This window comes from Eumetopias jubatus, unplaced genomic scaffold (assembly GCF_037043125.1).
Source record: "Eumetopias jubatus isolate StellerSeaLion01/CBP00866 unplaced genomic scaffold, mEumJub1_p1.0 scaffold_7, whole genome shotgun sequence".
In the NCBI taxonomy this organism is placed as follows: domain Eukaryota; kingdom Metazoa; phylum Chordata; class Mammalia; order Carnivora; family Otariidae; genus Eumetopias; species Eumetopias jubatus.
The window spans coordinates 62,736,119-62,762,374 of record NW_028274813.1 but is presented as its reverse complement, the minus strand read 5'-3'; the positions used below and the strand labels follow the sequence as shown (position 1 = coordinate 62,762,374).

The window sequence follows — 26,256 nt, the reverse complement described above, 5'->3', positions numbered from 1 at the left end:
CACTAGGTGTTTTGGAGAACTACAGAAGAATCTAGTCTGACTCTGGTCTTGCAAATGTTAGGAGATATCCCAGGCTGTGTCAGACATCTGTAGCATCAGAGTCTGCAAATCCTCTAAGGGCTTCATGACCAGGACTCTTGCAGAAGGTAATTTCCATCCCTCTCAGTCATTCTAGCATACGTGATCTAAGGGAAGAAGTATGGGGCTTGGAGGTAGAACTGGAAGTTACTAAGTCTTGTTTGAGCGCTTGTTAGGTGTTGGCGAGATAAAGATGAATAAGACATCACCCGCTGTTGAGAAATTCAGTCTCCTTGGGAGTTGAATAAGCCAGTCAGGACCAATCATAAATGCTTTAACAGTATCATTGTGGGGCAGCACATTTAATCCTAGCTTTGCCACCAGCTGACCGAATGATCTGGTCCAAGCACTGAACCTCTCTCTGCCTCAGTTTCCTCACCTGTAAAATGAGGGTTTGGAGGATAAGAGGTTATCTCTCTGCCAGCTCCAGCAGTCCTTTCTTCTTTGAGTCAGCCTTCCACTTGTCATGTGTCCCCATAAAAGGTTCTCCTGTCTCCTCTCTCTCTGTCTCTCTAATCTGACAGCACTGTAAGGTTTGAGATGATGGCTCACACAGCTCTCTGACTGCATTCCAGGGCATGGCCATTGGGTTGAGTAGAAGACTTGTCCATGGGGAAGACTTAAAGGAGTAGCGGGGAGGGTCTTAATCTTCATGAGTCATCCTCAGGAGATCTCCTGTGTGAAGTAAAGACATGTTGAAACAAGATCCTTCCCAAACTTCCACAAAAGGAACGTCTGTCCCTCTGCACTGGTTCAAAGTGAGATTCCACTGGGCCACACTCCAAGCTTGAAAGGTTACATCTCACCAGGCTCCAGAGGGGGTGGCAGTTTGGTCAGAGGGAAGGAGTCCACTAAGCAGTATTTTGTTCCCTGTCCCATAGCTGATTCCAGGAGACATAGTACATAGCAAGGTGACAAGTTAACCTCTTGTGGGAGTGACTTGTGGACTCTCTTGTCATCCCGCTTCCTATCTGTCTCCTAACAGTGGACGAATCATTCAAAATCAAGTGACGATTTTTAAGTCATAGGCCGCATCTTAGTACAGTTTAACTTCAGAAGTTCTGGGACCATTTCTTTCCATTAATTTACACGTATCAATCAGAGAACCTTTGTTTTTAGTGGAGGCAGTACTGTCATTAATTCTGACTGTCACAGTTCAAATCCTAACTCCATCACTAACTGGAGACAGGCATGTCACCTGCCTTCACTGAGCCTCAATTTCCTTGTTCATAAAATGTAGATAATAATATAGTTACCTCAAATTATACTGTGAAAATTAAAAGAGATAACACATACAAACTGCTTAGCACGTATTGCTTAATAAATGGACGATGTCCTGACCAAAAGCTTGTCTATCATGTATTTTGTAATGTCATCATGTAAAGTGACTTTTGAAATGTTTTCGCAACACACCTAATCAGAGGAGGAAGTTGGGTGCTACCCACAGTCTCTGACCAGTGGAGCTCTGAAAATGGGTCAGTAAGCATGGAATCCAAATGTCGTGTGTGTGTGTGTGTGTGTGTGTGTGTGTAATGGAATCCAAATGTACATATTCCCGTGTACATACATAAATATATATATTTCATACATACTTTTAGAGCTCTAAAAAAAAAGTTCAGTATTTTATTTCAGTATTTTAGGCAACTGAGATTATTGCTGAGATTTGAGACAGTCCATGTTTCTACCTGAATTTTACATGCTACTTCCACCCTTCCATACTTAAGAATTATGTCATTAATTGAGTGTTGCCACATGCCTTGATCCCAGTGTGGGGTTCCTGTTTTTCCAACCTCACAGCCTTTGTAAAAACCACTACTCTTTGAACCATCTTTTCCCGTGCAAGCAGTACTTGGGCCACCTACCTGGTTAAAGATAAATACATAAAGCGAAACAAAAGACATAAGGATGGAGGGTATAAAATGCACTTGGTTTGCAAGAATTTGAAACAAAGGTATTCTCCATTTGAGTGGTACATTGCAGTTGGAGTCCATGATGATTGACACCACTCCTCAAACTGACAACGCAACCCTCCATTTGGAAAGTGTACAAAGGTTTCAGGAGTTACAGATGATGCGTAGCTTCCTTCCCTCCCCACCCTCTTCTTTTGTTTCCATTTCAGGAGCTGTAATAGAATCTAGATATATCACAATAAAACTTGAGCATAGAGTTTTGCAAAAAAGGATTGCAGTTTGTAAGGTTTCGGCCTATAATCGTTCACCCATCATGTATTGACTTTTCCTATTTGTTCTACCACAATAGGCACTGGGAGTGAGAAGGGTATAATCCTTTATTAATTAGCAAATTATTGATGTCCACAGTAGCTCAAGTGGTGATTTTTACTTGCTCTTCGTAAAGGGTCCCTTTTTTTTTTTTCCCCTCGTCTCATTACAATCTCCATTCCTGCTCAGCTATTTAGTGGAGAATCTGGCTGATTTTATCTTTTAACCTACTGAATCCAAAAAAATAAAGTCAACAGCTCATAAAATCATCATGACCTGATTTTGTACAAGAATATGATGTATATTGGTCAAAATGACGGAGACATAGGAAGTCCCTGAAATAAAGGGAAGCTCGTAGTCTTCATTCAGACCTTTTGTTTGTTCACTTACAGGGCAATGGTAGAATATCTTGGGACTTTTATTGGCCGTGAAGAAAAACAGAGTCTTGAATTCAGTATGTGTTGCTTTGTATCACATGCCCTATTAATTAAATCTCCATCATATGTTTATTAACTTAATTATATATTTATTTTTTTCTGCAGTCCCTGGACGGCTTTGTATTTGCACTAAATCAAGAAGGAAAATTTTTGTACATTTCCGAAACCGTCTCCATCTACCTAGGCCTCTCACAAGTAAGTAAAACAACAATTTAGATTCTTGACGGTGATTGTGAAAGTTCCTTTTGCCTTGTGCTTTTCCTTCTTCAGCGGGTATTGGTTTGGCATGAATTACCAAATTTATTCTTTAATGGCTCTACCTGGCTCTTCTCACAAAGTCAGTGAGAAAATTCTGTCCGTTTGGAACGTCCAGAATAAACTTGTGCTCCAAAACTTTAGTTCCCTCCCCCCTGCCACCCAAGGATCATTATTAATTTATTGAGAACAAATGAAGTTTCTTTCCTCAGTTGTTTTGAACTTTGAAACCTCTGTGCCCGGTAGGAGAGGGACACACTAATAGTGCTTCCCTTGTGTCCTATTACTGGATGTTTATGGAGTACCCTGCATTACCCTGGGAGCTGACACAATGACAGGGAGTCATTTGGAGTCAAGAAATGCTGAAAGAGACCATTAAAATGTGTTGCAGGGAGGATTCCAGCAAGGGTATATTTTGCTGCCTTTGCAAATGCTTCCTAATGCTGAAAGACAATTTCATAAAGTAAGAGCGCCTTTCATTATGTGCGGTTTAATTATTCGCATGTGTCTGTCAGAGGTTGGAAGCAAAGAAGATGGAGGCAACTGGGACAAGGGACAAAATCCTAGATGTCAGGTCTTGAGATTCCCCTGAAACACACAAATTTTACTTCCATCAGATTCCAGGACACAGGCTGCATCTACAGAATGCCAAAATCCCCTGAAGAAAAGTTTGTGATTCCACTAATTATCTAGATGTGGGTTTTTTTCTTTTCCGTAAAAATGCTGAACATCTGGATATCTGTGCCCATACAGGTGATTGGCGGAGTTTGACCCTTTTCATCTGGTAGTTTGGCATGAGGAAAACACAGCCTCGGTGGGAGGGATTTTGTATGTATGTGATGATCTGCCAAGTTGGATAATCTACTTCTCATTCAGTTGCCCCTTGGAGCTAAAGACGGAGATAAGATTTGTCTCTCTCCTCTTAAGCAAGACCCACCCCAGACTCATTGCTTCCGAAAGTTGGCACCACTCTAAGGAGGCATCCGGCACGGCTGGAACATTTTGGCTGTTAGTGAGTTTGCTGGGTAATAGCTAAATCAAGAAAGACACTGGGAAATAATAAAGAAAGATATTTGGCATTTGAGGAGGGTTGGAGGAGGAGGGGAAACACTGCCAAATTTGATTATTTACTGTTGAAAATCCAAGCAAGGGTCCATTAATTCTTCCTTGAAGAGCACGCAAGCTATTGGCTATAGTTTATAGAGTAATTCTATTTTATGTGGGTTTTAGCAAACCAAATGATAAAAACTGGGCTATTGTTAACTCACTATTAGCATTCTTGCCTCTTGTTGAAATCTCTGGTTTTGTAATAATAGCTTTTTGTAGATTTTAATCCTTGTCTTAATCTATTTGGGACACGAGTTTTGAGAATCCCCAGTTTGGCTCTCATGGGCACGCCACCATGTTCGTTCACACTGTTCAGAGCTGGAAACACCACTGTTTGTTGTTCTGCAATGCCCATATTCATCTGTTTTATGCAGAGTATCCAACAAAGTTTAATAAGCCAGTGAAGAAGAAGGATGAATAATTAGTTTAAGCAGGTAAATGCTAATTAGGGAACTCCTGAAAAGCATCCATTATATACTAGCTCAAAACACATTTTACAGCCCTGGTTAGTGGTGTAATCCAAATTCTGTCAAGGCAACTGCATTTTCTGTAATTGAGATGTGTATGTTTGCTTTGCATAACAGATGGCTCTGTATGCTTAGACTGATAGCTAGGAAAATAATAATTGCATTATTCTGGCCAAAAGAATATTAGCTCTTGGGTTTTGGCCATTTCAGTCAGTCCTCCTGCCAGCACAGCATATGCACATATATGGATTGGATTTTCAAGGAAATTGATGCATCTGGAATAGTGTGGCCATCTGAAATATCATCTGTTCAAGAAAAATTTGGCTTTAACCCTGTGCTGGTTTCTCCTTAAAAGCAGTGTATTTCACTGCTTTTCTACTGTAACATTAAGTCAATCTTTTCCTAAAATCTGAGACCATAATTGAGGTTTCTGCAGGATAAAGCAGCTGTGTAGACATGGGACAGTAACTGGCACGTTCTGTGCAGTCATTCCCTGCTATTTTATGTAATGGGTTTTAAAGTGTGTATCAATAGTCAGCATCTTGATTTGCCCGGGAGCAGACACTGACCCCAGTGTATTTCTACCTTCCATGGTAGATGTGTTCAGTGTCGCCAGCAATGGTGGAACATGCAGGTAGAAACTATGAGGTACAGAGGGCTTCATTTGGAAGTGATGAAGGGTAAGTCACTAAGAAATGATGTTTGCATATGCTGATGTAGGTGTTTAGCATTCAAAACTAAAGTGTAAGAGTATTTCCAGGTTAACGTGAAAATAATCCAATAAGAGTGCGGTATGTTTTTAAATGCCTAAAGAATGAGAAGAAAAAAAAATCTATGCCAAAACTTTGGGAAAGGATTTCCAACCCGGTAGATGTTATGGTCTAAGTCCTAATAGGATACTCCACACTTAACTCTTTTCAAGTTTCTTCAGTGTCCTCTTGCAGTTGTCGGGGCTTGGGGTCCCCATGGGTGGCATGCTACGTAAAATGTGCTCAGAGTTATTCAATTAAGTACATACTTAATCTTTTACACACACACACACACACACACACACACACACACACATACATACACCCTTAATTGAATGCAAACCAAACACTCTGTGTCCTACAACTTTGGCTCAGAAGTTATTCCATCAAATTCTAGACAGAGATAAGGAGTCTATGAAATTATGGTCTCTCGGTTCCTTTTTAAAATAATTTCATTAAATAAAGACAAAGCATAACTGTATCATCAAAGGTTTACCCAGTGAAATTGTTGAGGAATATTGTGAGCCTGTCAGTTCGTTAGAACATAGTTATATCTGCATTTGTAACTCTCAGAATATTCCTTCCTCAGTTTTACTTCCTTTCAACATGTAAATAAATATGGTGGCTTTAACGTGGCTTATGTTCAGGAAAGAATTAGGATGATATTTTGACTCATGAGAAAACTAAGTAGAGAAACTTCTACTGAGCTCTGTTGTATGGCGTGAATATAGAGACAGCCAGAGTGGATTTCTCCTCTACTCTCTGTTGAGTTTAACAGCTCCTGGTGTCCAGTGCATATGTGTGGCAGTTATTCTCTCTGAAGTATTTTCATATTGTCAAGATGATGGGAATGAAGGGATCTGCGATGATGTTCGAACCTCCTTGGGCAGCCCTTTTGACTTTGCCAGAGATATATATTTAACTCAACATCCAAGATGTGGTTTCAGGTTATAGAAATATACAGTGTTGACTTGCTTCCCTAGGTAAAGATGATTCCCAGTTACTCACTGTGAAACCTTATCTTAATAGAAAGAGCCCCAAATATCGATGCTGAGTTTGGTTTGTGTGGGGATTCTAATACATGCCTTCTAATACGTGATGATAGCATTCAGAGCTGCTAAAAACTAACTCTACTCTATAGCCATCCTGGAATAAGCATAAGTGAAAATAAATAAAGAAAACAGTGTATTCCCTAGCACTAAAAATGTAGTAATGATACATAGTCACATTTTAAGAAATCTCTTCCAGGGTGTAAGTGGCATAATCACCAAAGGATCCAAAAGAGACTTTATATGATAAATAAAAAAATTTCTTGTTTGATACAGGACTTAGAGAAATAGTCATTCATTGGCTTATACCCTCCTGTTTCCACAAAAGAATTAGTTTACATAAATGTATATAATAAAAAATAATGGCAAAATATAGCTAGGGCATAAGGGGAAAAAAAGGCAAAAGTAAATCATTTGTTACCACATAGTAGGAGAACACAATATAGGCTCTAAGAAGGGATATAAATAGTCTGCTAAAGCTTCACAGTTAGCTGTGAGCTCCCTAGTAACTGAAGCAAAAAGGGAAATACAGCCATTCATCAAAAAATAAGGAAGCATTGCTTCTTCAGGAAAGCAAAGTTTTTCGGGGACTGAAGTATAGAAATCTCAAATACAATCTCTAGAGGGGCTAATATGTGGGTTATGACATAACCCACCCATCATTTGCTTCCACTGAAGTTCACATTCAGAGCAAGGCTGTGTTGACCATATAACAAATATGAACGAACATATTGCAAATCTCCTAAGCAGACAGGTGACTCTCCCCCCTCCCTCCAGACGTTGGTGTGCCAAAGATCATTCTGAGAGTGACTTTCTGATATCCAGGCCTTATAATAGCACTGACTAGTTTGATGGTTTATGTGCTTTTATAAACCAGCTTTCCCTCATCCATACACAAATCCTGCATTTTCTCTTAAATACTGACAAGAAGTTTAACAGTATGGTTGCTGGAGTCGGAGGACATGGGTCTCAGTTAACCAGAGGATAAAAAAGGATTCGTATTTTTTTGAAAACATTTTTCCTTGAAAGTGGGGTGAGAGACGATGATTCTGATGCACACCTGTGCCAGCAAAATGTTTTCAATTTAACATAGAGTCTTATTTAAAATAAAATGGGATCTAGGGGCGCCTGGGTGGCTCAGTTGTTAAGCGTCTGCCTTCGGCTCGGGTCGTGGTCCCAGGGTCCTGGGATTGAGCCCCACGTCGGGCTCCCTGCTCAGCGGGGAGCCTGCTTCTCCCTCTCCCACTCCCCCTGCTTGTGTTCTTTCTCGCTCTCTCTCTGTCAAATAAATAAATAAAATCTTTAAAAAATAAAATAAAATAAAATGGGATCTAGAGCAAACTGGGAAATTAACATATTTTTTACACTGTGATATCATTAGAAAACACCCTGCAGCCAGCTAACCACTCTCAGGAGATGCTTCCCTAATCTCTCCCCACCTGCCCCCAGAGCTAGCTTGCCTGAGTCACTTCTCACCCAGTCCCCATCCTGGTGGAAGATACGTCCTTGTTGTCATAAGCCAGCCAGAAGGTAGCGGCAGACAAGCTTACAAATTGGCTTGTCTCAAGGCAGCTTGCTGAAAGGGGCAGGGTGGTCGCAGATAGAAGGGCTAATAAGAGGTGAAGGTGAAAAGGGGTAAGTGATTGTTTTAAATTTAGTCTTTTTTTTTTAAGCCATGCAGATATATTTACCACTACCTCTTTTCCCCATCCTGTTGTTGTTCATCTCCATATTTTAGATTTCTCTGCATTTGTTATATAGAATGGCAAATAAAATTACAGCTACAGCACACAAGTACAAGGTCAAATAAATGACAGAGCTCAGTCTATTTGTGAAGCTATTCTGAAAGGGAACCATGGTGCCAAATGTGGTTTATTTGAATAATAAAGAAGAATTAGATTCCCCTGATAACTTGGCCGAGGGCCAATAAATCACTGGAGGTTAAAGATACTTTGCAACTGCCGTGTCTTTCTTTTGCTTTTCCAAAGTGCACCCTCAACTCTTCCGTTCCACATTTTTCGATGCAAATCAAGTTGAGGTTAATATGTGGTTAATATTCTCGCTTCCATGCTTGTAAAAGATGTGTGTGTATATATATATATATATATATATTGCTTTAGTAGGGTGAAAAAAGGAAGACATTAGCTTTCCTTACAAGTTATTACTGTTGTTTGGCATCATCACATCCTAGATAGCTGGAATATAAAGACAAAAAAGGTATTATTTCAACACAGCACAGGACTTATAATAATAGGGCCACGTGTTACTTGGCGTTTTTTTTTTTTTTTTCGGCCGGTGTTCTAATTTTAGGCAATACTAAGATAACAGGTTCCTGAATAAAGGAATACAAATAGCCCTCCGAATGTTGCTCTGTGATCCCCCCACCTGCTAAAGGCTTCAAGTGGACATACCTCAACTTAAAAAAAGAAAAAGAAAAATGTGTAATTTTCCGTAGCTTGTGTGTTTTTTTCCTCCCCTAGCAAGTCTGCATTTTTCTCCTGTACTAATCATAAAAAGTTCATCACTTCTTGGTGTAACAAAGAAAAATGCCCTTTTGAATGTGGAAGCTCTGAGGGTTTAGAGACTATTGAGAAAATATAAGTATCAAAATAATTCAGAAACAGTACAAGGCACAGTGGCACATTATCAATTTACAACATTTAAATTGATAAATGCTTGGTGGTGAAGGCCTACAAGGGCACTTTGAAAAGCAAATAGCGACCTGGTGAAGAAATTGATTTTTCCCCCCCGAAAATGACTGCATGATGCATCATTTGACTGCATGCTGTCCGAGTGCTTGACAGAGATAATCTCAGCAATCCCACGGGTGACCTTATCGTTCTCACCAGGGCAACTGTGTCTACGTTCTGACTTTGTGCATGTCAAGGTTCCTCCGGCATGATCCTTAGGGGAAAAAGTTCCTCTGTTCGATCCAGATATTGAACTGCTCATTCTTCCCCCTTTTCCTTCTACCCCACCCTCCCAAATAGGCAAACACGCCTCTTTATTTCATCCATAATTATGAATGAGCCAGGCAGAACACAGCCACTCAGCGCTCCGTATCTTTGTTGAAGCCACCTTCTTACCTTTTAGGTCACAGAGTTCCCGGTGAGAACTTACATTAGCAGGGACCTTTTTATCAGAAAGAGGAGGAAAATTCCCTAATGTTCCCCTATGGTGCTTTCCCATCTTTAGCAAAAATGGAAAAAGCTAGCTGTTTCTTTTTCCTTGCACTTGCAAGGTTTTGGGGGGTTTTGTTTTTGTTGTTTTGTGGGTTTTGGGGGGTTATTTGTTGTTGTTGTTGTTTTTATTCCCTCCCCTCTGGTCTTGACACAGAAAGCTTCTGAAACTGTTTGAATCCACACTCTTTAGTTTTACATAATGTTGTTTCCTCACCCTCCAGGGATCCGAGGTGTTTCTCTGGTTACTTTAAAATTATGTAATCCCGACCTAAGGCCCAGATCACACGTCCCCCTGCGCCATTGGGCTTTGCATCCCAGTGGCAGCATCTGCTGTAGGGATTCGGTGTAATCCGTGAGGTTTCCTCAAGACCACTGGTATTGACAAAATATTTTTTCTGCCAGAGAGGACTAATTGACCATTTTTTATGCCTAAAATTTTTCTGTTGATATATACGGAGATGTGTGTGTGTGTGTGTGTGTGTGTGTGTGTGCACGCGCGCGTGCGCATGCCTGCCTACGTATCGGTGCGCTTCCTGCTACACGGCTTGTCGTTGGTAATTACAGTTCTTGATTAGCCACTTCTTGAAAGCAGCAAATACCCTGCCTGGTTTGACACCCTCCAGCTACGGTCCCCACTGGCTTTGACACCCTCAGTTCACCATATTCAACCCCTTTTACCTCCTTCTTTCATCCACAACATTAATTCTGAGTGAACAAGACGTGCTTCCTTGCTTTTGACAAGATTTGCTGCAGTCTCATGCGACAAAAACCCAACACTCATTCCAGATTCAGAAAGTAGGATTTATAACAGCATTTTAATTTAATGTTGGATGTCGAACATATAAAGAGATCACAGTAGTACTAGAGCTGAAAATTGATGCCTTTTTTATTAGTGTCCTCTCAGAAGTGGGTGAGACGCTGTTTGTGCAGTGGCGCACAGAGTAGCACAGTCAGATGAATGAGGATATGCTATCTGCAAGGAATCATATTTCAAGCCACTGTCGGCCTCTATTGATGTGCTCAGAGTTGAAAGGTTATGCTAGTAAATGCCATCCGAATTTCCAGCATTAGAAATCGGTAGAATAATCTGCTGGCTGTCACTTTCTGCTCAGCCTAAATGCACTGCATGGGGATGTTTTACTTATTTTAACTCGAAATTAATTTCTTATTACTGGAGCATTTCTTTCTGTCTTCCGTGCATTCATCAGTCCCCAAAGGGGACTGATTTTTTTTTAACAGGCCTTCTGAGTAGACCAAAATCTCTGGAAGAAAATGAAGGATAGCTGCATCAACATACATGAGAATTACATTCTTCTTATTTATTCCTTTGAACGTGTTTTACCAAGCGCTGAGACTAAAACACAGAAAGTCCTGTCTGTGAAGGGGGCTTGTCTAGTTACACTATATCATAGCATCACAAGACAATAAAACACAGGCTCACCATCTTCAAATGTATAATTTGAAGACCTTTTCCATGGCTTCTTAATTTCTGGAGGTAATAGGATCAGGAGAAAAAAAAAAGAAAATGAAGGGTCTTCATTTTATGGGCTTGGGAAATGTAAAGGCAGAAAACAGTACTTTTTGAGGAGCGTGCTTGTTTTATTTGTGTGGATGAAACGGTATTTTCACTCTTGCTTTTAAAGTAGAGTGCTGAGCAAAAGGAAGATGGAGAAGAAAATTTAGTCATCATTCCAAGTCTGTAATTTATTCATTTTTAAATAATGAAATGGTGTTTTTCTGAATTAACCCATGTATTATTCATGCAGGCGTTGGCAATGTAATATCCCCGGTTTTCTGGAAAGCAATGTACATTTCTTTGCCTGACAAGCAGTATTTTCTATATGGTATTAATTTAATGGCTTATTTTATTATGCAAAGTTGGAAAGTAAAGATAATTTCTGTCTATAATGTGGGGCTTACATAGGCAATATATGCAAAATAATACCTCTACACCTAAACCAGCTATCCTTCCTCACTTAGCCCGGACCCTGTGAGAGTGATGAGCGAAGGCGCACTGCTCATATGAAGAATAAGAAATAACTTGACCTCTTGGGAAGGAGGTCACAGAATCGTTAAATTCATGTGAAATCCAAATTTCATTTCCACACACACACATTCAATCTATACTGGGTTTTAGCTCTTACATAAGAAGACATGGTTTTCATGACGGGTAACATGGCAACAATTTCAGCGGTAATTTCAGTTGGAATATAATAAGGAAATTGACTTTAGGTTTTTGCATAAGTTCTAGAACTAGGCTGATAACCTGAAAATCGATGCCAGTTTTAGACAACAACTGCCCTGTGGCTTTTATCTTTCTTACTCCCTCGGTCCCCTTTGGATGACAGTCCAAAGATGCAATCGCTTTTTCCTAAATAGTCATTTTTTTTTAAAGATTTTATTTATTTGACTGAGAGAGACACAGCGAGAGAGGGGACACAAGCAGGGGGAGTGGGAGAGGGAGAAGCAGGCTTCCTGCGGAGCAGGGAGCCCGATGCGGGGCTCGATCCCGGGACCCTGGGACCATGACCTGAGCCAAAGGCAGACGCTTAACGACTGAGCCACCCAGGCGCCCTCCTAAATAGTCATTTCTAAAGAGACTGATAGCAATTGTTCCAATGATTTAGAACATCTTTTTGATGTACATGCCTGTATACATATAGGAATGTATGAATTGCTTTCTTTCTGATTTGGCTTTTTATGCCTACTGTACTTTTGTGTACTGATAGAAATAATTTCCAAAATGATTCACTAAAACAGCAAACCAGGTCTCCTCCCCTTTCAGCCTCCCACCACTGTAAAGTTACCAACCAAAACTTCCTCTGATGCTGTTAATTTGTAATATGCTGGCCGATGAAATCTATTACTTTCATTAACTAGGCAAACTTTTCAAGAACAGGAGGAACTTTTCCCTGGGAAAGGAAAAAGCGATTTGGGATTGGATTTTTTCAGGGCAAGTTCAGGCCCTTGGCAGAGGGGACAAAAAATACCTGGGCGCCAAGTGTGGCATTTCGTAGATCTCGGAATTCTGTCAGTAATGCAGCGTTTGAATTCAGGGAAAGAACCATACATTCCATTTAGTTTTTCTTCTACATTTTGGAGAAGCAAGCTGTGTACCAAGCAGCCTCCTCCCTTTTGGCCTCTCTGCCCAATAGGAGCCTTGCTTTAGAACCACAGGCAGTCCCTTTTAGTAATGCTTCGCCAAGGAAACAATAGAAGATTGCCTAGATTAGGAAAGAGCTAAGGCTTTACGGAGCATAAACACATACATGAACCTCTGAGTTTTATTGTCTCTCTGTAGTCTGGCTGGACTTTTGGGTGTTTGTTCTTACTGTACTTTATTAGATGCTTCGATCTGGTTCATCAAAGTCCCTAATTGTTAAACTTGATACTTGGGGGAGCTTAAAAAACATTTGTGCAGAATGCACTTGTCTGTACATAGGAGAAACGCTGAGAAATGTTTCCAGAAAACAGGAATGGTAGCATTAGCTAGTTCTGGTTCTTTCCCATGAACTGTACAGACTTGCTTTCTTTTAAGAAATGTTGAGGCTAGCAAAATTGCTGAATGACAAAATAAAAATTATTTGTATTCCAAGGTGCTCCTGTAAGTGGTGAGTTTCTTTCTTGCTTTTAAGTATCTAGGCAAAGAATCATTATCTACTTGACGGAATCAAAACGGTGGGGCGGGGGGCGGTAAAGGAAAGAGAGAGGCACAAAAATGAAAGTGTTCAGAGGCATTCCACTTTAAGATCCATCAAAAATGACTCTGTGGAAGATGAGATGCCGTTGGCAGACCACTTTTTAAGAGCAAGCAGGGCTCACCATTCGTAGCAAGTATGGGTATCAACCTCAGTCGCCCAATGTAATAGGAGTGTTATTTGCAACCTCCCCGTCTGGACAATCGGACCGTGCACGCTAGTTGGCCAGGATCACTTAGAGCCTCTGTTCACCAGAGGTTTAGCATGCTTGTGATATCCTCCTGTCTGCCTGTCTGTAGGAATGACAAAAGTCAGCACATCTCTCAGGACAGAAGATGCAAATTAGAGGGAAATAAGAGGTGAGACTGGGAACCAATTCCCTGAAATTTAAAAAAAAAGAAAAGAAAAGAAAAGAAAAAACGTAATTTTTCCAGTTCATTAATTAAAATTGACATTGCAGGGTTTGCAAAGACCAGGAAATGACTGTGCCATTTCACTACATTTCAAAACCTTTTCACTTGAGCAGACAAGTAAATCATGCAATTACTGAGACTCATTCAGCTCTTTAGTAAAAACACAGGCCTGCAACCTTGGGTGTAACATACATTGAAATTAGAAGAGTTGAACTGAAGATATTTCTAAAATGTCACAACTGCTCCGTGACACTGGATGATATGTTTATCCATTCATTATCACCGAGAACACCTGGGGCGGTGCTCGGGAAATCAGATAGTGCCTTTTAAAATAATTATAAAAGAAGCATAGATTAGCAAGCTGAGAGGAAAAGAGACAATCCTGAATCACGATGTTACTAATTCTGATCTGTTTGGGGGCATCAGCTTCCAAGTCACAACAGTGTAATAACTGACTGCAACTGTCAGCAGCAATGAGGAGAGGGAGTGCCAAGTATGACTATTTCTAAAAAGCAAATGTTTTCCCAGAGATGAAATCCCAAGCATTCGTTTTCTGTTTATAAAATGAAAACACCATGGCTGTTGGTGGTGTTTCTCTTGTCAGTTTCTGGCTTGATTCTTTTTGTCTAATAGCCATTCGGTCTTTGGAGAAGCCAGGGAAGGTGCTCTGGCCTGAGATCCAGGAAACCAGGGTTCTGGTCTTGCCTCGGCTGCTAATCAGGCCAGTGACCTTCCAGAAGCCCGGATCTTAATTTTTCTTAAGTGTGAAATGAAGGGGCGATTTCTCAGGCTCCTTCTTCTTTAAAACATGTGCTCTCTGCAGTTCATTCAACACTGGACATTTTCTCCTCAGCTCTAGGTTAGGGGCGGAGGAGGGGAGCCTGGAAGAAGTAGGCTATTTTATTTTTAACCTTCAAAGGAATTTAGTTGAGCAGATGCTACCCTGAGCTAGTCAGAGAGGAAAGAAATAATACGGCTTTTAAAGGGCACATCTAGCATATCTACTGGGGTAAAATAATTCTGGCAATGCTTCAAAGGATATAACTTTTGATGGTAAAGTAGGTAGGTTATGGAATGAAATCACATACGGCAGGCTGTCAAAGTCTCCTACACTTTCAGTACATTTATATAAGTGCAAATGGAGGCTGCGTAGATGGAGCAATTTCCTGCTAAGACTGCTCTCAGATTATCTGATATTATTTGACTAAATTATCTCTGTTGAAGCTGAGGACAACTTTTATGATCAAATATTTTGAAATTAGTTTTCCTCGTTGGCAGATTATCTGAAATATGAATTGCTCTCGTTTGAGCACTTGAAATTGAAAGGCTTTGGTAATAGCAATTATAGAAAAACAAGGGTGCTGAAGTGCTGTATATCATGCTGAAGGGGATATGTTTATAGGTCAGTGATGTCAATAACTGTAGTTCTCCCAGATACCTCGCCGTTACCCTTTTATTCTGGGCCAATTCAAAGGACAGACTGACTTTCTTTTTAACAAGGGTGTTTCATTTTTGAGAATGAATACTGCTTTTATTGACTCTAGACATTTAAACATAGTCAATTCATATTTATTATGTTTCCCAAACCTTCCCTAGGGTTTCTGAGGATCTAAAAAGTATGAATGCACTGAAAATGTGTAGAAGCCTACATAATTCTGAGCCATTATCATCTGTACGATTGACTTGTGTGCTCCTGGTGCCTTCTCTGTGAAGAAGCTTTTGTATCACTCTGTGGGCCTTCTCTGCTCATATTTAGAGCTTCACAATGAACAATGATTATAACTAACATTTATAAAGCCCTCACCAGGTGCCAGGCATTGCTCTAAGCACTTTCCTATGATTAAAGTTTATAATCCTAACCATAACCACTCTCCCTATTTTATAGATAAGAAAACGGAGGCTCGGAGAGGTAAAACAGCATGCCCAAGGTCATACAACTAGGAAGTGGCAGAACTTGCATTTAAACCCATCCCACTGTACTCCAAAGCACTCACTGTTAGCCATTATTGACAGCTGCCTCTGGAAAGTTTTAGGTAATTAGCAAGTAGAAAGAGTCCAGGTTTATGGGTTAAGAGGAACTGAGACGTGGAGCAATTAAGCATCCTGCTCAGACCATAAAATAGTTATTCTCACAATGCCACTGTATATAAATGAACTTCTGAAGACATCGGTGAAATTATGTAGATCTGTCGAAAAATTCCGATGTCCAACATTATTAGAAATATTCCAGGATTCAGTGGCAGGGCCCATAATCAATAATAAGGGTCTAAACTCAGGAGACCTGTGCTATTTACCACACATTTAATGTGTATTCATTCATGCCAGCATCCAGCTAATACTGAGTGACCTACAAGTGTCCAAAACTGTGCTAAAAACTGATGTTATCTGGCATAGTTCCTGCCTTCAAGGACCCTGTTTCCTCAAGATGCCATAGGCACGGCAACCAACTTGCAGTGACCTGTAGGTAGTCGATGGCAAATATTTTAATGAATAATGAATGTCAGAGTTACAATAAAGAGATGCACTGCAGACCACAGGAACAGAGAATGAAGTTGACTAACTACCCGGAGAAGTTTGAAAATGATTGCCCCCCCCAAAATGATTTTTAGGTCAGGCCTTGATGGGCATTTTCCACATGGAAAAGTGGAAGGTGGTATTCCAGGCAAAGGGAGGCATATTTGCAAAGTCATTTCTTGTGGCAAGAGATGAGTCTGGAAGGTGAGGACAGAGCCAGATTGGAAACCGAGGAAACTGGACTTTCTCCTTTAAACCCTGGGGAGCCATAAAATGTTTTAAAGGGAAAAGCGAAATAGTAGGTCTGTGCTTCAGAAAAAAAAAATTTTTTTCTGGCAAAAAAAAAAAAAAAGTAGAAGATAGATGGCATCTTCCAATTAAAAGACGGATATATGCCAAGGAAGAGAGAAAAAAACAAATCACAAGAGAGCATTAGCAATGGAAATAAAGAGAAGGGGATGGATTTCAGCGGCCTTTTCCAGGTAAGACCCATGCCTTGGCGATTGATCAGATGTGGCAGAAAGCAGGGAGGAAGTGCATTTCTAAACCTTCGTTCCAATTTAGACATGTGGCATTTGAGAAACTTGTAGGACATCTGTTGGGTAAATAGGGTTTAGAGCTGGAGAGAATGGGTTTAAAGTTACAGGTCGAGAAGCATTCAGCAGATACATTCTACCTGTACCCACAAGAGGTAGATGAGATTATGAAGGCTCTTGAATTTGCAGTTCAAGGAGGAGGGAGTAAGGACCATTGGGAAAGCAATTCTGAGAAGATCCCAGTTTACAGACAGGCAGAGGAAGAGAAGGTAGTCTATAAAATGATGTACAAATGATCAGAAAGTGACCTGCAGAGGCTCTTCCCTGGGGAAGAACCTGGAGGTTGTCATTAGGAAGGTCAAAGAAAAAGACATTTTTCAGAAAGGATGTGATCACGTGTCTGAAAGTTAGGATACTCGGAGGACTGGGAAAAGCCATTGCATCCATCAGTTAGAAGATTACTAGAGATGTGAATGTCGTCACTAACACCATGAAAGCTGAAAGCAGAATGCAGTATGTTGTTGAATGAGAGGTACAAATGCATTTAGTTGTGTTAGCCTCTCTTCCAAGCAGTAGGGGAAGGGGAAGGTGCAAAGTACCTTGAGGAGACACAGAGTTGATCGCGTTTTTAAGCTTAGGTGACTTTGACATTAGGTTGAGAAGTTGGACATGTAGAAAAGATACATTAAAGATTCAAAAGAGGGATAATCTTTGGACTCTGATCTCAAAAGGATAAGCTTAGTAGTGTGAAGGCCGTGAACCCGAGAAATAAAGGACTATTTCTTGCTTTTCTGCTGGAGAAAAGTTCGGGAATGGAGTTTGGAGGTAGAGGTGGGGAAGGAGAGAGATCAGTTTCAGAGGAATTCATGGTGTTGCTCACTGGGTAAAGATGAAGCCAGAAAAAGACTATGTAGTTGCTTTTGCTGGGATTGATCAGCTTTGGTCCATCCACACAGAGGTGCAACCAACAGCGATAGGAAATACCAGTGATGCCAACTGTAAAGAAAGATAAAAGCAGGAAAGGCCAGTCATAGGCCAAGGCCAGGGTGATTAACTACCTTTTCTGTCAAACCTGATGGTGTTATCACCCATGAGCCAAAAATCCTAGGACATTCTGGAGGGAGAATGGATTCAACTGTGGGCCAGTACCTTGTGCAATTAACTAGCACCATTTAATGTAGCTTGTTAGGCACCAATGTGGTTTGCCAGCTCTGAGTATTCTACTGGTAATTGATGCTGAGCTCCACTAAGAATATAAGAAGCCAAGATTCAGGGGTTGTATTCATTACTCCTCCTACTAACATCTGATAATTTGTATAGAAAGGAAAAAAAATGGAAAAGGACTTTCTGTTATATTTTTAACTTTGAAATCCCATCTTTGCTTCCTTTTCTGTTTCCCTTCAATCACATATGAGGAGCCCATATGATGGGTGACTTTGTAGGTTTTCCAATGGTCTTTAACATTCTCTCTGAATACTGAGGCTCCCACTTTCCTGTTCTGCTCATCTGTTTCTCCATCCGATCAGTACATGATTGGTAAAAATAATATCTCGTGGAGGTACAAGGTCTGAGAACATTACTGTCCTTCTCTGAGCTCTTGGTGAAGGAAGTGATTTGTTTGTTTTGTTGTTGGAAGTTTATTTCATGATGAAAAAAAAAAGCCTTTGGGCTTTTAAAATCCATTTCTGATTGTTGTTTTTAACTGTCACTGGTTATAAAATAGAAATCTGGGGGTGCCTGGGTGGCTCAGGCGGTTAAGTGCCTGCCTTCGGCTCAGGTCATGATCCCAGGGTCCTGGGATCGAGCCCCGCATCGGGCTCCCTGCTCAGTGGAGAGCCTGCTTCTTCCTCTCCCTCTGCCTGCTGTTCTGCCTACTTGTGTGTGCTCTCTCTCTCTGTCAAATAAATAAATAAAATCTTTAAAAAAAAAAAAGAAATCTGTTTAATAATTGTAACTAGACTTCTTACACCTACCATAGTGATGATTTGATTCTTGTCAGAGTAGGTGATACAGAAAATAGGAATTGAAAATCTGGAGAATGTGTCTCAATCCTGCTTTATTTCTTGAGAAGCAGAATAGAATTAAAGGAAATAAGGAGACGGAGTGGAGATTAAAAAGGAATAAATATGTTACTGTTAGTCCCCCCCCCGCCCCTGCATCCCTTGTAGCCCACCTTAACCCTTGGTTTGCTGACTACCAACCTGTGGCAAACTGGCATTCTGCAGATCTTTAAATGGAATGTGTAAAGTAAGCCATGATATATGCCTGCTTGCAAAAGTGGGCCTATTAAACGAAACAAATGCCATCCCTGTCTGTTTCCAGGTGAGGTTATAATGTGTGGGGTGGTCGTGAGAGCCAGATTCCCCTTGCCTTCCATGTCATAAACCACGCAGTTTATAGTACCATATGAATTTGTAGAGCTGATTGTTTTATTATATTTGAGTGTAAATTTTTCATCCCTTTCAGTTCTACCACCATTCTCAGAGAATACAGGTTTTGTGCTGATACGATGTTTCCCAGCTCTAGGCATGGCCTAGCCCTACTACTGACTGTAATTTACTTTTTGGTGTCTGTCGCCTTGAGCTTGCCTTCTGACTAGCTTGTTGAATGATGTGCTAATCCATTATATTTTTCAGACAAGTGTATCGACCAGTATAAACAGACTGGAGGGCACAAACCTAAATGAAAGCTATACTTCCCTGAATCATTTAAAAAGCTCCTGCTTGGTGGCAGTGCAAAATAACTTGGCTCTGTACATTAAGTAAAGGGGAGGGAGATCTCAATAAATAAAACAAAAAATTGAAATATCCCTGCCTGCAGGAGCTTAGTCCAAGTCTCAAATGTTCACCTTTATTCACCTCTCTTTTTTTTTTAACACGATGATCAGAAAGGGCCACTTGAAAATGCCCTCTTGTAATACAAATCTAGAGTGAAACATGGCCTTCAACATCTCCTGCCACTGGTGAGCCTTCTTACCCCACCCCTGAGTGTCTTTCACTTGAAGTCACTTGCATCACCGCACCATGTTTATTCAAATAAACAGCAGAAAGCAGGCACCCAGAGGAATTTCTCAGAAAAAGAAAACCTTAGCTCAGCCCCTTCTGAGTCTCTCCCATTATAAGATGTGTGGGGATGGAAGGCCAAATGGGTTTGGGGAAAATAAGTTTCAAATTAATCTTCCTTAAACAAACAAAAAAAAGTGTCAGCTGCGCCTAAGCCCTTCAATTTACAAGACCAAAGCCATGAGGTTAAGATTTGCTGGTTGCCATGTGAGTCAAGATCCAGTAGCTGGTGAAAACTTTTGGTTGGTACACTCACATTTAGCCTGGCATCAAGTAACATTTTGGAAAAGGTGTTCTTCAACTGGAAATACAGCACAGCCAAAGGAAAGCAGTTCCCTGATGATAAACAAGGGCTCCATTTTTTTCTGACACCTTTGATGCCTGTTGACTTTTACAAAGAGTTGTACTGGGAATTACTCATAGCTCTTCAGGTTGCCAGTATAAAAAATATCAACCCATTCTTCCCAAATCTCTTGCTCTGCTTCCTGAGGTTTGTGAGGCGTACTGTGTGTCTTCCACATTTGGTTTATTCTTAGTGGCCAGATGCAGACCATGATAGGCCCTTTGGTCCGTGGAAAGAGGGGAAGGTCTCAGAACACATTTCCCAACCTCTCATTGGATAGACATGGTCATCGTGTAAGGCTAAGTATGAGGCTTCAATGCCCATTTGACAAAAGCAGAAATGAATAGTACCAGTAATGGATGGCCAAGGTCACAGAGCTTCTAGTACCCAGCCAGTACTGAGACTTGTACTCTCCCGCTAGGGAGGGGAGGCCAAACTGAGCATGTTGTGATCTCTCTGTCCTCCATCCTGACGTCACAGATGCTACCGTGCCACCAACAAGCCAGCCCCCAAAGAGCTTTACTCTTTTGGGGGATAGAGGAAATTAAAACATTGCTGAACAAGAATGTGGAAGTCCTAAGCTATAGCCCTTATGACAGCTTAAAATTCCGAGCCTGCACATGCACAGACCTGTGTAAGGAGAATCAGTGAATCGATCCTTCCCCCAATTCCAAAAGCAAATAAAAGGACCCTTTGTGGCCACACACAACCCTTCTTTGATCTCTGGTGCGGCATCTCTCAGCTTCGTGCCAATTTTAAACATACTACATGGAGTTTGAAATTCACTTCTGGTCAGCATGTTCTTTCTAGTTATTTCTAAAAGAAATTACCACCCGCAGCTCTCTTTGCTGTTTTGAGAGTTCTAAACTCATTCTTCCTTTGCCTCCCCCTCATGCCCTAAGTTGGATGGACTACTGCTACCATCCTCTGCTCACTCAGAGATTTGGCCCGTGGGGCTGGTGATCTATACTACCTTTATCAAGGGCACTGAATACATACTTAGTGACTGACTGACTGGATGAATATCCTCCAACTTCCATGGAGTATTTTGCTCATATGAATAAGCCTGCATTCAGGGGTTTCCTAATAAGACAATCAATTCTGAACTTTGTTTCAGTCTTCCACTTTAATGGACCAAGGGGAGGCATGACTAGGATCGCTTGTAGTTTAGGAAGCCGGGTTTGATGGACCCAACCTACTCATCATCTAATCAAGCCAGAGAAAAAAACAGAGTTATCTATCCTCACAGAACAACACATTCAAATAATGAAGGTAGTTCTAACATTACCAGCATCGACATAGCAGGAAGTGGGAATGAACTTACATTTATCGAGAAGACTGTGCACCAGGCTCAATGTTAGCAGCAGGCTCATTAACAACAGCAACAAATTCTACCTGTTTGAGCAAATGGTGTATGCCAGAAACTACACTAAACCTTCCACAGATGATTTCTCAGTTAACAGTCACAACAACACTATGAAGTAGATTCTACCAATAATAAAACTTCATGAGGTAGATTTCATCATCCCCATTTTATCCAGAGAAACCACTACCAACTTCTCTGATGCGAAGGTGAGGGTGTTGAGGCAGGCTTTATGGGGAGAAAGAATCCCAGGGCGTGTCTTAAATGTAAGTCCTCTTATTCATACATCTCAGTAATTCAGACGTCATACCAAAATGAATAAACAAATACCCGAAGAAATCTCTTTTGGATTCAAATAATAAACCTTTGCAATCAGAGAAACCTCATATTTTTTTGGATGATTTGGGCTGGGCAGTTGAGTGATCTAGAGAATCTCACTATGTGACTTGACAGGTTTCATATCTCAGTTCCTTGGTATTTTCACCTGTAAAACAAGAATAATTATTCAGGCTCTCTCTATATTGTAATGAGAGACGATAAAGATTGATGAAATATAGATGCATAGAATGAAGGATTCGGAATAAACGTAATCCTGAGTTCATAGATATGCTCTGACTAATAATGGAATTGTCTTACTCAGAAATAGCTTCCCTATTTGGGTGTACATTTAATTGTGAGTCATTTTTTTCCCCCTTAGTCAACCAATATATATTAGACATCCACTCAGTGACATTATGGAGAATAAAAAGATAGAGAAGTCAGCCTCGGTCTAGAAGTTTAAAAAATAAATAATGTAATAAAATATATTCCTTGACTTTTTGTTGAAAGCTGCCAAAGTTGGTAATAAAGCTCTTGTCGTGTCTCCATGAAGCCAAACATCGAGGAAAAATAGAAAAGTTCCAGCAGTAATACAGATGTTTCAAAACATCTGGATGTTTGCTATCCTGTGGATTTACCGTATGGATCTCCTACAAAGTTCTTCCGTTTTAGTTCAGGCTTTCATAATTAATTTGAAGTTCTATTTTTGTGCTTTGTAGACCAACTATTTTACTAAAATCCCTCTGTCAGTCATAAAATACTCTACTTTTTTGTCCTTGATAGTCTTCAAGCTATAGTCACAATGTTTATAAAGTCACATGCTATGTTTCGTGATAGTTTTTTATATAAAATATATATCTTATATAGAGTGTTCTTGGGGTGTCTGGATGGCTCAGTTAGTTGAGCATCTGCCTTCGGCTCAGGTCATGATCCCACCAGGGTCCTGGGATCAAGCCCCACGTCAGGCTCCCTGCTCAACAGGGAGCCTGCTTCTCCCTCTCCTAATCCCCCCTGCTTGTGCTTTCTCGCTCTCTGTCAGATAAATAAAATCTTAAAAAATACTAGTAATATAAAGTGTTCTGGGATTTGGGCATGAGACAAACTAGGTAATGCTAAAGGGGCTTATACACAAGCCAGTTAGGGGGCGCAGGAGCAGACTTCCTGAATGGAGACCTTAGAGCAACCAATTCTTTCTTCGGACAAAAGGAAGAAGCTGCTGAAGGTGTGATGTAAAAACTGGTACCTCTGATATGTCAGATAAAAAAACATTGTTTGCTGTGAACCTAATCCTATGCTTAATAATTTCCTTCTAAGATGACTCCAGGGCAGAAAGGGGAAAGGGAAATAATTATAGGGGAACTGAGAGAGGCCAGATGGCAGATGTGTTTGAAAGGCCTGACGGTGACCTGTGGGCTTTCAATGGTGGAGAGCCTTCCGCATTCCAGGCATCCCAGCCTGCAGGCCCTCAGCCGTGGTAGTTACCCTCAGAGCCCGCGGGGCAGAGCCGAACCAGGTGTGGCTTCCTCCTGCCTCATCGCCTTGCAACTGAGGAGATCATCTTCATGATGATAAAACAAAATGGCTCAGCTCACTCTTAAGTTTTCTTGCAAAAAAAAAAAAAAAAAATCTCGTTTTTATTCATATCTACTGAGAGCCCCAACTCTGGCCTAGAACTAACTATGCTTTGTCTAATTGTGTTGGTTTTATTTTCCCCCCAAAATGGCTCATGTTGTTTTAATTACTTTCTGTCAATACTTGGAAGAGCTGGTTTTGAGATAGCTGTCCACTCCCTCCCCCTGCCAAACATGGAGATCCATTTATTCTTCCAAACCCAAGTATTCATCCACACATCAAAATATGTGAACCTTAGCAAGATAAAAGCTGTCCAAACCTGATTTTGTTTCTACACAGATGGCTATAAACATGACACTGGGATATTAGTCTTGGCTTTTCTTGACAGACCTGAAAATTGGCCATGCAGAACTGTTTAAAATTGGTAGGGAAAACTTACCCTGAAGTTTACTGTTGATGAACACAAGAGAAAGCACGTAATTAATGGAAATGCATGTCAGAATAAAGAAAAATGTGTTATTCCTTTCACTTCTGAGTCCTCGCCAAAGATGTTGAATAAAGCTGATATCTCAGAGGTAAAAAGGGGACTGCGCTCATTTTAGTGAAGTAAAAATTTGTGTTATAGTTTACATGTACAGTAATTAACTTATACCCTGACAAGTCTTTTAATTAAAGGTGTATTTTTTAATCATAAAAGTATCATACAATAAAAATTCAAATAGTACAGACTAACAAAAAGAAGAGATAATATCACATCCATTCAGAAGAATATAGTGTAAACATTTTGACGTGTATCTTCGCAGATACTTCTCTGTGGATTTATATTGACATTTTTATATTTGTTACTGCTTTGTGACTTTCTGATAATTTATGATATTATAGACTTTCTTCATTGTTTATAACTACACTTTCAAAGTATTGGCTGCATAGCATTTCTTTCTAAAAATGGGACATAATTTATTTCACCAGACTCTTACTATTGAACTTTTAGGTCATTTCCAATTTTGTACCACTCACTACAAACTATATTTGTTAAATGACTTTGCAGGGAAGTTTTTACATATACACCCATTACTGCATTCTCTGGAGACATTTCCAGAAATTCAGTCAAAAGGACAATATGTGTTATGGGGTTTTCATACATTTGGCCCAACTGACCTCAAGAAAGGTGGTACGAATCGACTTTCTCCCAGTACTGTATTAGATTGGCCATTTCTTCAAACCCTTGCCAGAGCTAAATTTTACCTTTTTAAAAACCATGTGATCAATGGAAGGAGAAATGACATGCTCTCATTTTACAAGAAGTTTTCATAATGTCCTCTCTAACTTTGAAGAGATGATTCCTCAAATGGGCTGTACATCTTAACTGAATGCGCATGCCTGGGCGACCGATGTGGGGACTGCAGGTGCTGTTCTCACGTTGCTGTAGCATTCACGCAGGACTCTGCCGCATTCCTGGAGTCCGCACAACATCATATTGTTACCCTGTGTTCAGCTTCCTGTGTCTCTGTTGGCCTCTGTCGTATGCTTCTAGTATGGTTTTGAGGTCATCCTGGAAAGGACAGAGCAACAGGATGCACCCTCTATAGAGCTGTTTAACTCTTGCTCTCCAAAATCATCATATTTCTTTTTATGTGTCTGTAGTTCTGTACGGCACCTTTGAAGTGTTGAAGATTCTGCGCTGAAAGAAATGCAAAATTCACAGTGCATATTAAGATAATGTTTCACCCGACGGAAAAACAAAGCAAGCTTCATTTCAGAACAAATATACGGAGATACAGTTCCTATAATTAATGAGGAAATCTTTGTCTTAAATCAGAACTTCAAAACTAATTCTGTAGAAAAGCACGCAGGGATTATAAAACATTTGAAATGATAAAGGCCTTTAAATGAACTGGTTGATTTTAGTTAAAAATAAATAAATAAATAAATAAATAAATAAATGCTTTACCTTACCTCACAGCTTTCCTTGGTGCTAGATCTTTAAAATTTTTGCTACCTTTTTTTAGTACTAAATGATACCCTGTGTCCTGCCATTGTCAGCACTGTTGATAAAATGGATGAGAAGAATCTGGCACTGAACCTTAGATGGGCACCTAAGCACTTCAGAAAGCCCTATGAACTGATAAGCTAAAAGTAAACAGTGGCTCTCTTCATCCAGGCTACTCTTGGGAATTGGAGGGTTCTAGGTTTTAATACTGTCTAACTGTAAGACGCCATTTTTCAGTTTTGTTTAAGGACAAATAAACCATGCCCTGTTCAGGGTTCCAGTCATATCCGCATTGTATCTGGTTGGGGTGACAGAGTTGCAACCTGTGAGTGGGGAGGCTAAGACATCCTCTAGATGCTTCAAAATGGGAAAAGAAATACAGGTGACCATAAAACTGTCCTTTGCTATCTGGCAGTCTTCCTGTGCTTGGTGGTATTTTAATAAAGATGTGAAATATCTTTTGGCAAACAATTTATAAAATAATCCCCTAAGAGTTGACCTATGAAGGAAAAAGATGAGCTAATGGCATATCAATTATTAATACCTCATCTAGTGAATGGTGAGGCATTGTGCAGGCATGCAGTTCCACAGTGGAGGAAAAAAAAATTTTTTTTTCTCCTTCTCAATCCGTGTTAGGACTTACTAGGAAGGAGAACAATACCCAATTTTAAGAGAAACTTAAGCTTTTAAGAAACTATACATATGTAGCCAGAAAAGAAAGGGGCAGAAGCCTAAGTAATAGAGATTTAAGAAGAGTAGGAGATTGAAGTTGAAGAAATTACTTTATATTTACTCCAGACAGCTGTGCCATAATTGAGGAGAGTTAGAAGAGTAGGGACAGTTAACCTCATCGTAATTCAAGGGTTTTTAACTTTGGGTCCACAGACCAATGTGGAGTCTATAG

General features: G+C 40.3%; 1 protein-coding gene across 5 annotated transcripts in view; it reads left to right on the top strand.

The window, feature by feature from the left end:
• The window catches only part of NPAS3 (neuronal PAS domain protein 3), an 832,468-nt gene that overhangs the window by 593,290 nt on the left and 212,922 nt on the right, over window positions 1-26,256 (top strand). For all 5 annotated transcript variants that reach the window (XM_088024643.1, XM_088024642.1, XM_088024646.1 and 2 more), the window contains one exon: window positions 2,840-2,929. In XM_088024643.1, coding sequence (XP_087880769.1) covers window positions 2,840-2,929 — 90 coding nt within the window. The remainder of the gene's footprint in view (window positions 1-2,839; window positions 2,930-26,256) is intronic.